Source organism: Bos indicus, chromosome 8, assembly GCF_029378745.1.
Source record: "Bos indicus isolate NIAB-ARS_2022 breed Sahiwal x Tharparkar chromosome 8, NIAB-ARS_B.indTharparkar_mat_pri_1.0, whole genome shotgun sequence".
Taxonomy (NCBI): Eukaryota; Metazoa; Chordata; class Mammalia; order Artiodactyla; family Bovidae; genus Bos; species Bos indicus.
The window spans coordinates 52,810,944-52,825,869 of NC_091767.1; the positions used below are offsets into that span (position 1 = coordinate 52,810,944).

Sequence of the window (14,926 nt, forward strand, 5' to 3'; positions counted from 1 at the left end):
GAAGAAAATAAGAAGAGGAAGAGGAGATGAAAAGTCAGGAGAAAAGAAATAAAACAAAGAACAAGAACCACAACAGCAAAAACATTGATGGGGAGGGGATGAAGAAGTGAAAGGACAGATTTCCAAAAATCAAGGTCATTTATGATCTCATCTGAATGAGCACATTCTCTTTTCAGATAATTTCTTATACAAGTAATTAGAAAGCAATCTCCATAAGTCAGTCTATGCCTTTTCAGATGAAACTGATGCTCATGAGCTGCATCCTGAAATTTCTAAGTTTGAGATATGTTCTACTAAAAGACAGCAGCAAGATTTAACTATTGTAAGAAGTATTAATTCAAGAAAATGCAAATTGTGTCAACTTTGTCAAATGCCCTAAAGAGCCTGAACACACATTTGCCATGGCTGTGTCACCTGTTGGCATTTATCCATAACTGTCCTGCCAAGGTCCAGAGGATAGAGTGACAGGGGAGATGATTAGATAAACACAGCAGGTTATTTCTTCACTGGCAGCTTGACACCTACTTTTAATTGGTATACAAATGATCCTTTAACAGCCTCCATATTAATCAGGTTCTACCCCATATTTGAATATAATATTATCCCATCATACAAACATTCTGACATATAGCTAGAGCAGTGAGTATAAGACTAAGACTACAAAAGATTCCAATATGACTAATTTAAAGTATTAATTTCCTATATTTAGGAAAAACACCAGCCTGTATAGAAAAAGAGGCTTGAAACAGGAACAGTCTAGTCTTTACTAGACTAAAGGTCAAGCTGATTAGAACAAATCCCCACATGCTGATTGAGGAGCAGAAAAGTGTGCGATACACTGCCCAGTACCTGTATAAAACGCTATTATGTATGTAAGAGTTGGAGAATGTCTATGAATATTAGGTGTCCTTTCAAAAAGGATGATGTAATGAAAAACCTTCAGACCTAGATATTCTTTGAATAAGGAACTGGTATATGTGTTTATTTCACTAATAATATGAATTTCACAGTTAATTATATTTCTATTTTTTTCTTGACTCCAGGAGGCTCATATTCAAACTTTCAAACAGAACACACTTTTACTCCTTTAGGTTTATTTATTGGTATGTTTCCTGACCCTGACTCTTTTTTCTGCTTTATTATATTTACATGCATTTTTGTAAGCCACCTCAAATATTCTATGGAAAAATAAAGGACACAAAAAATAATATAAATAATAAATGGATAGATAGATGACTGACCTGTGCAAATAGATACTACATTTAATATAAAAGCAGGGATATGATAAAAATGACGAGTGTACACTATATGATACCATTTATATAATACACCAAAGAGACAAAAACCAATCTCTAGGGTTATGGGGAACACATAGGGGTGGTAAAATTTAAAGAAAAGCAGGAAGGTATGTGCTGTAAAGATCAAAATATTGGTTATCTTTACTTAGAGAAGGAGAGAGCTGTGATGGGGAGAGGCACAAGGAGGTTATCTTGTTCCACGTTTTACCTGATTAATTGTTAAAAAGATGTCCCTTTTCTGATATTTCACTGAGCTGTATATTTATATTTTTATATTTATGTTTTATATTCTTGTTGGTGATGGACAGGGAGGCCTGGTGTGCTGCGATTCATGGGGTCGCAAAGAGTCGGACACGACTGAGCGACTGAACTGAACTGACATGTATTATATTCCATGAAAGGCTAATATTATATATATATATATATATATGTATATAAAAGATACATATATAAAGATGAAAACAGAAACAAACACTTGAAAAATACCAAAACAAAGATTTCTAAAAGCAAAAAGGGGTGAGGATATTATTGGAAGGAACAATGTTCAAATTCTGGACATTAAGAATATTGGAGGGATGGGCTGGAATGAAATGGAAATTATTAATACAATATCATAGTACCAACTAAATCAACATAGTCATAAAACAGAAGGATATAAAAAAATCTTGAAAAATTCATTTCATGACAGGATTCACTGAGGGTCTATTATATGATAGGCACTGTTGCAGCACCAGAGAAAAGAACAGTGGTTCAGTTCAGTTCAGTGGCTCTGTCAAGTCCGACTATTTGCTACCCCATGAACCCCAGCACGCCAGGCCTCCCTGTCCATCACCAACGCCCAGAGTATACCCAAACTCATGTCCATTGAGGCAGTGATGCCATCTAACTATCTCATCCTCTGTCGTCCCCTTCTCCTCCTGCCCCCAATCCCTCCCAGCATCAGAGTCTTTTCAAATGAGTCAGCTCTTTGCATCAGGTGGCCAAAGATTTGGAGTTTCAGCTTCAACATCAGTCCTTCCAACGAACACCCAGGACTAATCTCCTTTAGGATGGACTGGTTGGATCTCCTTGCAGTCTAAGGGACTCTCAAGAGTCTTCTCCAACACCACAGTTCAAAAGCATCAATTCTTCGGCACTCAGCTTTCCTTATAGTCCAACTCTCATATCCATACATGATCATTGGAAAACCATAGCCTTGACTAGATGGACCTTTGTTGACAAAGTAATGTCTCTGCTTTTTAATATGCTATCTAGGTTGGTCATAACTTTCCTTCCAAGGAGTAAGCGTCTTTTAGTTTTGGGCTGCAATCACTATCAGCAGTGATTTTTCAGCCTAGAAAAATAAAGTCAGCCACTGTTTCCACTGTCCCATCTATTTGCCATGAAGTGATGGGACTGGATGCCATGATCTTAGTTTTCTGAATGTTGAGCTTTAAGCCAACTTTTTCCCTCTCCTCTTTCACTTTCATCAAGAGGCTTTTTAGTTCCTCTTCACTTTCTGTCATATGGGTGGTGTTATCTGCATATCTGAGGTTATTGATATTTCTCCTGGCAATCTTGATTCCAGCTTGTGCTTCTTCCAGCCCAGCGTTTCTCATGATGCACTCTGCATATAAGTTAAATAAGCAGGGTGACAATATACAGCCTTGATGTATTCCTTTTCCTATTTGGAACCAGTCTGTTGTTCCATGTCCAGTTCTAACTGTTGCTTCCTGACCTGCATACAGATTTCTCAAGAGGTAGGTCAGGTGGTCTGGTATTCCCATCTCTTTCAGAATTTTCCAGTTTATTGTGATCCACATGGTCAAAGGCTTTGGCATAGTCAATAAAGCAGAAATAGATGTTTTTCTGGAACTATCTTGCTTTTTTGATGATCCAGCAGATGTTGGCAATTTGATCTCTGGTTCCTCTGCCTTTTTTAAAACCAGCTTGAACATCTGGAAGTTCATGGTGCATGTATTGCAGAAGCCTGGCTTGGAGAATTTTGAGCATTACTTTACTAGCATGTGAGATGAGTGCAATTGTGTGGTAGTTTGAGCATTCTTTGGCATTGCCTTTCTTTGGGATTGGAATGAAAACTGATCTTTTCCAATCCTGTGGCCACTGCTGAGTTTTCCAAATTTGCTGGCATATTGAGTGCAGCATTTTAACAGCATCATCTTTTAGGATTTGAAATAGCTCAACTGGAATTCCATCACCTCCACTAGCTTTGTTCGTAGTGATACTTCCCAAGGTTCACTTGACTTCACATTCCAGGATGTCTGGCTCTAGGTGAGTGATCACGCCATCATGATTATCTGGTTTGTGAAGATCTTTTTTGTACAGTTCTTCTGTGTATTCTTGCCACCTCTTCTTAGTATCTTCTGCTTCTGTTAGGTCCATACCATTTCTGTCCTTTATCGAGCCTATCTTTGCATGAAATGTTCCCTTGGTATCTCTAATTTTCTTGAAGAGATCTCTAGTTTTTCCTGTTCTATTGTTTTCCTCTATTTCTTTGTGTTGATTGCTGAGGAAGGCTTTCTTATTTCTCCTTGCTATTCTTTGGAACTCTGCATTCAAATGGGTATATCTTTCCTTTTCTCCTTTGCTTTTGGCTTCTCTTCTTTGCACAGCTATTTGTAAGGCCACCTCAGACAGCCATTTTGCTTTTTTGCATTTATTTTTCTTGGGGATGGTCTTGATCCCTGTCTCCTGTACAATGTCATGAACCTCCGTCCATAGTTCATCAGGCACTCTGTCTATCAGATCTAGTCCCTTAAATCTATTTCTCACTTCCACTGTACAATCACAAGTGATTTGATTTAAGTCATACCTGAATGGTCTAGTGGCTTTCCCCACTTTCTTCAATCTAAGTCTGAATTTGGCAATAAGGAGTTCATGATCTGAGCCACAGTCAGCTCTGGGTCTTGTTTTTGCTGACTGTTTAGAGCATCTCCATCTTTGGCTGCAAAGAATATAATCAATCTGATTTCAGTGTTGTCCATCTAGTGATGTCCATGTGTAGAGTCTTCTCTTGTGTTGTTGGAAGAGGGTGTTTGCTATGACCAGTGCGTTCTCTTGGCAAAACTCTATTAGCTTTTGCCCTGCTTCCTTCCGTACTCCAAGGCCAAATTTGCCTGTTACTCCAGGTATTTCTTGACTTCCTACTTTTGTATTCCAGTCCCCTATAATGAAAAGGACATCTTTTTTGGGTGTTAGTTCTATAAGGTCTTGTAGGTCTTCACAGAACCATTCGACTTCAGCTTCTTCAGCGTTACTGGTCAGGGCATAGACTCGGATTACTGTGATATTCAATGGTTATCTTGGAAATAAACAGAGAGCATTCTGTTGTTTTTGAGACTGCTCCAAGTATTGACTATGACGGCTACTCCATTTCTTCTACAATGGAGCAGTGAACAAAACATGTATGGTCTCTTATTCATGAAGCTTATATTCTGGAATAAAGGACCAAGAAGAATAAGGAGATACAGTGATAAAGCTAAGTAGATGGATAGAAACAAGCATTTCAGAAGGAAGGTACAGTTTATGTAAATCCTCAAGAGTGGAAGAGTTTGGCATATTTGAAAGGATGAAAGGCCTCTATTCCTAGAACACACAATGGGAAAATGGGAAAAGAGCATGAGATGAAGTTGGAATTGGCAGGGGCAAGATTGTGTTGTGGATTGTAAGGGTGGAATGTGTGGATTTTGAGTATGATGGATTTTATGCAGGGGATTGACTTGACTGGTTTATACTTTTATGATCACTTTGTAAGCAATAGATTTTATGAAGGAAATAGGGCAACAGTCAGGCAGCTATGGCATTAGTCAAAGAGAGTAACTTGGATTGAAATACTAGTAGTTATCATGAGAAAAGTGGATGGATGCAGGTTATGTTTTAGATGTAGAGTCAGCAGGACTTGTCAAAGCATCAGTGAGGGAGGAAAGGTAAAAGAAAGAATCAAGCATCACTTTTAGCTTGAATGGCTTGAGTAATTGGGTGGCTGTCAGTACCTTTTACTACTATTAGGGAACTGGGATAAAAGTAGGTTTGGAGGTACAGGGAACCAAAGGGTTCCATGATAGCCCTGTTGAAGTAGTGGTGCTAATTAGACGTGCAAGTGAAGATGTTAAATGGGCACTGGAAATGAACCTGCTCTTCTAAAGAGAGGTCATGGTTAGAGATACAGGAGTCACAGCCTGTGTGTCACATGTGAGATTTTGGAACTAAATGAGGCAATCTAAGTACTGTACAGATAAAAAATGCCCCCAGGACAAAGTTCTAGGGTACTGCAATACTTAGAAGTTGAGCAGAAGAGAAGGAACTAACAAGAAATACTAAAAAAGAATAGGCCCAACCTTTTTGCACATTAAGGAATACACTGAAAATCACAGGGTTTTTTGTGTTTTTTTTTTTTCAGTATACCAGGCTAAGAGGCATACTAAAGGTCCTCTCCAAGGACTGAGAGGATCAATATCTTGGCTCAAGAAATCCATTTACAGCACACCAGCCTCAGCATGATGGATTTTAGGGTGTGACCATGAGAACAAAAGGCAAAGAACAGTTAGACTGACAAAGTACTTAGTTCGGAGTATATTCAGGTTTTTTGGCACAAAGTTTATAATAACATATCTTCCATAGAGGTCCAATTACGATGCTTTCAAGGACTATTTCAAGTCTTGACTAAATTTTTTTTTTTTTTGCCTCATGATTACTTTAAGAGTTTGCAAAAATATTTTGGTTACTAGGCACTTTTCTCATGAAAACAGTAGAAAAGGACCTCTAATATTATACAAACATGCTGTCCCTAAGAAGGCATGGATGACATGCAAGTCTCTAAACCAGCGATGTATTTGCTTCAGTGTATAGCAAGTCAAATCTTAACTAAATATTTAACATCATGACATCTGGAAACAGACATTTTTTAAAATTCTTTATGGCAAAAGTGTGTGTAGAAATTTGCACCCCTTCAAGACCTAGAAGAATGCATAATAAATGGTCTAGAAATGTGTGTCAAATTAATGATCATCTTGAACACCCCAAAATGCAAAATAAATCATAGCTGTTTCTACAGAAAACACTTTAGAAAGAATTACATTATGAAAATAATGAATCCTAAAATTATGTATAGGCATATAAAAAAGACTTCCCTTTAAAACACTCCTTTAGGTTTGGTGTTAATACATGATTAGAAAGCCATAAAATCTAATTTTCAGTTTAGTGAGTATAGCAAAATTCAACTTGATTCCTTTCCTATATTTATTAAAGTCAGGAGCTTTTAAAAAGTGGCCACTGCCCTTCTTGCTCCAAACACTTAAGCTACCCTTTTAAAGTCAAACTCATGGGATCATCATTCTTCAGTTCATCTTGACCAAACTATTCCAAAATGCTCCACCTCCCCTCCACATAATGTATACACGCATAAGCACGTGCCACACTTCAGTCAAAGGTCTCCAGAGCTCTCTTTCTACTATGTTAAACCACCCATGTCTTCTACCGCCAGGCTTCAGCAACCTTGGCTTTCTCATGACAGTGTCTGTGCTGGCAGTCTTCACAGGGAAAGGGACTGTGTCTGTCCAAATTCCAATTTCCAAGCAACAAGGAAGTGACAGTCTTATTCTGCCAGCTTCCCAAGGCCCCTTCAAACCCAAAGTTATGAAAAATCTCTGATGATGAAAAAAAAAAACAAGGTCCTTTACCATAGTTCTAATTCTTGGCAACTCTGCAAACTAAAACTAAGGTAACTAACAAGAAGCATCTAAAGTGTAATATCCATCAAAGGCTTGGTTCCTCATGTCAGTTGGACATGTCATGTCCAATTCTTGGCAACCCCAGAGACTGTAGCCCGCCACACTTCTCTGTCTGTGAAATTCTCCAGACAAGAATACTAGAGTGGGTAGCTGTTCCCTTCTCCAGAGGATCTTCCTGACCCAAGGATAGAACCTGTGTCTCCTGCATTGCAGGCAGATTCTTTACCATCTGAGCCACAAGATTCTAATTCCCTAAATCTGAATGTCACTATTATTATCATCGTTATCATTGTCATCATCAGCAACAAAGTCATATCTTTGTTCCAAGTACTACAGTTTGATATTACCTTATTACTTATGGAAAATCATGCTGAACTGTTCATTGAATACATTTTTCCCTACTAAATGACACATGTATCTTTTTGAACAATAAACAAAACTTCTTAGTTTCAAAATAATTTAAAAACATATTCTCTAGTGTTTGCCTGCACCACATATTTGCACTGTCAAACAACTTCCCTTTTGGCCAAGATCCCCAGTTGCCTTTATTTCCCTTCTGTTCTGTCAGAGATAAATGATTGTGGTTACTTAGTTTAGTTGAAGGCACAGGTTCCCAGAGAACAGTTTTACAGATGTCCATAGCCAGAAAAGTATTTAAAACAGGTTGACTGGGGCCATTGGTTCTAAGACATTTATAGGAACTATAGAAGTCCTGGATCCTTTTCCCTCCAAATTCTGGTAGAGGCAGAGGAAGCAAAGGAAAAAGTAGGGGAAAAGCCTTAAAGGAGTTGTCACCATATTCTTGGACTTCTCTTTCTTTTTTTAGTTGTTTCAGCCTGTTAATCACTGTTTTTCACTCCCTGTGTCAAATACTCCTGAGAAAAACTTAGTCTATCATGTTCAAGATGGATTGTTGAAAGGAGGAAAAACAGCTTTATATAAAACCCCAAACTGTCCTACATGAGACAATATGGAATTTTTGTGGTAATTTTGTGGCACCAAAGTCAATGGACAATTTCCAGCTTATAAACCACTGTTTAGAAGTAATAGACCCCACTGAGGAAGATGAAAAAGAGATGAGGAGGGTAATTGATGACAGGGTGCTGAGAACACAGTGCTTAAAGCTAACTGGGTGAAGATGGAAAACACTACCTGATGGGGAGAGAAAGAAGTGGCAGTTTAACCATAAAAGTCCTGCACAGTATCATCAAAAGGAGGGTAGGTGACTTTGCCATCCAGGTAGCATTATATAAACGAGCATGGATCAGTACCAGGAGACATTTCAATGAAGGAATGTGGAATTCCAGCCCATATCCATGCTGTTGTGGAGTGGGAACATTTAATATTCCTGTCTAGTGAAACAGCAAAGATCCTTCATGCCTATTTCTAAATGTACATTTTTAATATTCAATATAATGCTACTCTTTAACAAACTCTTTACTCCCTGCCTTTCTGCTGAAGCTTCCCGTGGTCTTGAAAGGGACTGTTAACCCAAGAATGGATCACACTCTTTATGCATGAGTGAGTCTAGAGACACTCCATTAAGCCTTCCAGTATTTAATGGAAAGAGTCATCTCTCACCTCTGAGCAGATGAGCCAGCTGCTCGGTGATGAGCTCGGGAGCCTCCTGGAGAATCTCTTTCACCACCAGAGACGACGAAGACTCTCGGAACTCTAAGCTGGCGTCGCCCTGCTCCACTGGATTAATGACCTTGACAACTGCTGATTCTAAAGTTTTGTCCTCACTGGAAAGCAAATGGAGGAGAGGAGGAGAAAGAGGGCATATTTTCTTACTTTCTGGAATGATTTAATCTCTGTTTCCACACAAATGACTTCCTCTTAATAACCAAAAATGAGTTCACATGACTTATTCTTTATGTGTTTTCACATTTCATTTTAATTAATTACATCCCCAAAAGTCCTTGAAGACCTTCACACCTTAGCACTTCCATCTCTTGTTTGGCTGTTGGAAAATAATAATAACAACAATAGTAATCATTGCTATAGCTAACATTTACTGAGTTTCCACTACAGGCTGGACACTGTAATAAATACTTTCTCAATATTATTACATTTTATACTATAAACTGACTCTACTCAACGGGTTCTATTAAGATTCTTATTTTTGTAGGTGGGAAAAAAAGGCACGAAAAGGTTAAGAACTGTGACCATTACAAACACAGGGAATATGGCCAATACTTTGTAAAAACTGTAAATGGATTGTAACCTTTAAATATTGTGTAAAAATAAAATTAAATAACAGTGACCAAGACCACACACTAGTAAGACTGCTACTGCTGCTACTGCTATTTAATCTGATGCTTTGCAACCCTATGGACTATAGCCAGCCAGGCTCTTCTGTCCATGGCATTTTCCAGGCAAGAACTGGCATGGGTTGCCATTTCCTTCTCCAGGGGATCTTCCCAACCCAGGGATCAAACCCACATCTCCTGCTTGGTGTGTAGATTTTTTACCACTGAGCCACCTGGGAAGCCCTAGTAAGTAGACTACTTACATTTAAACTCTTAACTATCTGGATCCAAAACTTACACATTCAGCTATGTTGCTGGAAAAAAATACTTCTAGCTTATTTATTTCTACATCATTCTTTTTATATGAGATATAGTTGGCTTTTATCAAAGGCAGGAAGACAGAGGTTGATAAAACTGACCTGATTCTGTCTGCCAAAACTCAAAGAATGGCAATGAAGGAAATGAAAATTGCAGTTTATTTTTGAAAAACATTCTATTTCATAAACAATCCCAAAGCAAGGCTTCACAACTTCAGTCTCAAAACCAGAATAAATGTTTCCATTTTAATCAGTAACAAAACTCTTCCTAAAATCTTAACTGACACAAATTTCACAGTTCCCTTCTCCGGCATCTTGCATTGCTTCTTTCCGTATCTCCTTGTGTTATAGTTAGTTTGAAAAAGTTAACACATAAATTTAGTCAAACACATGGTCAACCTGAACAATGATAACGGAAGTCAGTCAAATAACCTATGAATAACTCTCAGCAAGTTAACAACTAATTAATAAGTATTATTCAAAAGGATTTTGAGTGTTTTGAGTATCATGGGGATAAAAACAACCCTACAGAGGCAGATCATTTTCCAAACTCTTTATAACTGAATGAACTTCACAACTGACAATACAATGTATTCATACCTAAATATGCTTCCTTAAGAAAGTTAGATAAAAAATCAGATACTTGTACATTTTATTTCATGTATACTAAGGTCAATGTCCACGGGTGAATGCCATATCAATGATTAGCAAATGGGCAAAGTTGCAAAAAACTATCACCTCAGAGGGCTGAGATGTTTAACTGGGGACTCTTCACTCACTAGCAACAGAGAGCTCATTGAAATGGGACTCTTTGTGATGGGTTGTAAGAACTGTGAAGGCAGGAAATTTGTCTTATTCCTCTTTATGTATAATATCTGTAGATCCATGCACCAGTTAGCAACTCCTAAGTACTTACTGAAGAAAACAGATCTGTGTTCTCATCCAAACTCTTCTATTAACTGCATGTGGTACTTTGGGCAAGTCATTTGCGAATGGGTTTCACATTTCTTGTTCATAAAATAAGGAGTTCAAATTACATGAACTTTATAGAATCCATCCTGCTTTTATAGTAAATGCTATGACTAAAGGAGCCAATGATTGAATGGCTTTCCTAGCCCATGTACATAATTTTCCATTTCACTACCAAGATTTCTTTCTTAAGAATTTTCAGTTTTATTTAGTGTTAACTTCAATCTTCATTATACATTTTCAGCATCAGTATAAAGGACTGTTGCGTTGCTATAAGAAAGTGTTTGAAATGATTTAAAATTAAAATTTTGGTCTATTTTATAAGTGTTTTCCACCCAAAGATGTCATATCTGAAACGGCAAAGTGAAAACAGAGGCTTGGCAAAGTGCAATTTTGCTATAAGAGAAAAAACACATTCCCTTTCTTCGAAATGTCATCTGCCTTTAATACATCTTCCCAAATCACAAAAAACCTGAACAAGGTAATACCTGGCACAGAAAAATCTTTTATAAAATATCAAACCTCCTTCCAGAGCCTTACCTTGCCAGTACGTTGCTGCCAACAAGTGTTAGAGATAACTTCCCTTCATTATTTAGCTGATGCAGATTAATTTCATCTCGGAATATGTGGGATGATTCAGAGATATTTAGCTCTTCTAAAATAAACCTTGTTTCAGTGAAGTAATTGAATTCAGTTCTTGGTATGTTCAGCACGGGCAAACAGAGAACCCCTGGTGGGCTGACCTACCAAGAAAAAAGTTGGCTGAATCACTGACAGCAGCAGGAGGATAAAACACAACTACATTTTCTCAAGCCAGAGGGTAACTGGGAAGGGAATGAAGGTCCTTTGGTCTCGCTAAACCACTTTACATTCATAACCAGTTTTTCATGAACCCAATGAGCAGAGCATTTTCCATGGATTAAGTGGTCCCTAATTTTTGTTAATCTCTTGTTACTCCACATGAAACTTCTCTTGCCTTTCTTGAAATTTTTTATGTCTCATTTCACCCTCTCCCCAATTTTAAAATATATACATTTTCTTCTTCATAGGAAACAAATCTGCCCATTTTATGGAATCAGCAAAAAATGAGAATGATGACCACAGGGCAGGGGAAGACTGTGTGTGTGTGCGTGTGTGCGCTCTGTCATGTCCGACTCTTTGTGACCCTGTGGACGATAGCCCGCCAGGCTCTCCTGTCCATGGAAATTTCTAGGCAAGAATACTGGAGTGGGTTGCCATTTCCTTCTCCAGGGGAGCTTCCTAACCCAGAGATCAAACTGGTGTCTCTTGTGTCTTCTTCTTTGGCAGGTGGCTTCTTTACCAGCTGAGCCAACAGGGAAGCTCCAGGTAAAAACTTCACTGACACAGAAAGACCCAGATGTCACATCTATATGGGATGCCTCCCACTCAGCTCCAGTCAATTGATTCCATGCAAAAAATACCAGTCCAGGATAGGCAAATCCTTCAATTACTCAAGAGAAGCTAGAAATCTAGATGTGGGGGTGTTATCTGTGATGTTTAATTGTTACAATGTCACAATAAACCTTTTAATTAAAAATACTGTATAGGTTAGTGAAAACTCGAGATTTGGCTCACAGACTACCAGATTGTGATTTCTATTAATGTTTTATATCTTAAAAAAATATTATGTTAACAAACCTCTTTAAAAAAAAAACTGTAATGATGCGGGAAACTGGAGATGGGTAGACGTTAGAGAATTTCAGATTCACAATAATAAACTTATTTTTCCATGAGAATTTTGAAAATGAAGGTGCTTTAAAAAATTACTATAACTCTATAGCAATAAACCCTAAATATCACTGAGAGAATGTGGGGCTTGGAAAGACTGGATTTTTGCCTAAACTAAATGGCCTTTGTTCTCACATCATCACTAGCTCTTTCACAAGCACAGTGTTTATTACACAGTCTTAACATCTTTATCATCCATCTCCCCTTCCTAGCAGGGATTTTTGTCAGTTTTGTTCATGTTTCTAAGTGCATAAAATGGTCTGGCACAAAACAGATTTGTGCCAATCTGTATTGGCACAAATACATATTGGCACAATACATATTTGTTGAGTGAAATAAATGAATCACCTACTACTATGGTATACAAAGACATTCCAACAAGATGGGTTTTATCCCACCTATCAGGCTAATACAGAATCACAACCATGTAATAACCATTACCAGTTTATGCACAACAAGATGTTTTTCCTTATTAATTGCGAGAGTTATACTGCACTCCTGATACTGAAACTTAAGTCAAGAGCTATGCAGTCTGAGCCTGTTCTGGCAGGACCTATTCTGGAGTGGGGGTCAGAAAAACTAACCCGACTCTTCTGTCTGACTTTGAGAAAGCCATTTTCCTCTCTGAGCCTCAGTTTTCCCCTCCATAGAATGGGGCTTACCTACCAGAGTGAAAAGTAATTAAACAGAGTCAGACATGCAAAGCTGCAAACCCTGTCCTTCTATGTGTTCATACTTTGAGAGGGAGTAGCCAGGTTCTTAGGAAAAATTAAAATGAAGATGCAGACCCATGATGGGAGCAGGGTGCAGCAAATTAAGAGGAAGACACAGAGCTTAACAAGCTCCCAGTATGTGACCCTTCAGTAATTCCATATTTGTCCCCATGCTTAGTCGTGAGTCTTGGAAGGAGGAAAGAGGCCACACATCTCCTTATTGTACTATGACAACTACTTTGCCCACTCCTTTTGCTGGATGTTATTATATTCATTCAAGACATCAAAGTTAGTGGCAGTGCTGTCATTATTATTATATGACTTCCAAAGAGTCCATGACATGGTAATCTGACATGTTCATTTCATAGACAGAAGGATGAATTTAGGAAAACTTTTCCTCCTTTAAGTAGGTATAAACTGTAGTTCCTTGAAGACTTAAGATCTGTCCCTGCGAAGGATTCTATGTGTGGGGGGAGTTAGTGGGTAGGTGTATGTGTGTGCACACACGCATTCTAATGACTGCACAAGGGTATCAGTGGTTCACTGTGGCATAGAAAATGAGAAAAAAACTTTCCTCTGGACAAAGTTGTGAGATTTTGAGCAACAACTCTACAACCTAAAGCAACCTCTCTGATCCCATTAAGGAAAAAAAAAAAAGAATCCATGCCATGATCAGTCTAAAAACCAGTCTGGTTCAGGCAACTCTAATGTTCTCAAGACAAGCAATGCTTTTTTCCTAGAAGTCAAAAAACCCACTTAAGGGTGGGCAGGACTTGGGGGAGATAAATTAGGAGTTTTGGATTAACAGATACATATTAATATATATATAATAGGTAATCAACAAGGACCTAGTGCATAGCACAGGGAATTATACTTAATATATTGTGACATAATGGAAAAGAATCTGAAAATCAAGTGCACAGCAAAGTAACTGAATCACTTTGCTCTACTCTTGAACACAATACTGAAAATTAACTATACGTCAATACAAAATAAATAAGAAAAAAAATCCCATTAATAAGATTAGTATTTAAATGCATGTCTTGACACAGGCACATTTCTCTCTTCATACCAATTAATCTCCCTTGTAAAGTTTAGCAAATTTTAAGATAAATATGATAGAAAGTCATATGTCGACATCGGAATATTTTACCTGGCACTTCGTCAGCTGCTGCCCTAAAGTCATTCTTGCCACCTACGGCTCATTCTGGAAGGCTAGGTTTCATGGGAATGTAAATCATTTAGATCAGCTATGCACACCATCAGAGTCAAGGATCCAAACAAAATTGGAGTAAAACCAATTGCACTCCAGAAAACTAAAAATTGTGTCAAATTAGACATAGCACTAAGACTCTCATAATATACTTTTTTAGGCTTTAAAGTGATGCTTCAATATGGGTTGATGAATTTATGGAATGGATATTTTTAAACAATTTACTTAAAGAAAGGTCTTTTCCACCTCCACTGGCATGTTATAGTATGGCTTCACAGAGTACGAAGACTCTGACTCAAGGGAGATTATTGTTAACTGAGAATGACCTTGCTGTACAAAGTCAGGCTAAGAGGCAAAAACAGAATACAGATGTGGAAGGTAACACCTCTATTACTGAAAATTTCAGCCAGTGTGCTCTATACTTCATGTAATCTTCACAGATTATTTTGCACATATTTTTCTACTCCCAAAGGCAAGATTATCCAACAAGAAAGACAAAGGCAAACAAGAAATTCTGACACTTACTTTTGTCAGTTCTCTGAATTTCCACAAAAGTAATCAACAATTATAACATTTTTAAATTTTTTATTTGAAAAAAATCAATCCTATTGAAATAAATATTTATGCAGAGACTCAGTAAGAAATAATTAGAACAATGCCTAACATGTAGTAAGTGACCAATAAAT

General features: G+C 37.7%; 1 protein-coding gene across 8 annotated transcripts in view; it reads right to left on the reverse strand.

Moving 5' to 3' along the window:
- The window catches only part of PRUNE2 (prune homolog 2 with BCH domain), a 292,303-nt gene that overhangs the window by 223,743 nt on the left and 53,634 nt on the right, over nucleotides 1-14,926 (reverse strand). For 7 of the 8 annotated variants that reach the window (XM_019966096.2, XM_070794676.1, XM_070794675.1 and 4 more), the window contains exons 3-4: nucleotides 11,106-11,308; nucleotides 8,609-8,772 (exon numbers count right to left, since the gene is read on the reverse strand). In XM_019966096.2, coding sequence (XP_019821655.2) covers nucleotides 8,609-8,772; nucleotides 11,106-11,308 — 367 coding nt within the window. The remainder of the gene's footprint in view (nucleotides 1-8,608; nucleotides 8,773-11,105; nucleotides 11,309-14,926) is intronic. The other variant, XM_070794679.1, reaches the window with a different exon arrangement.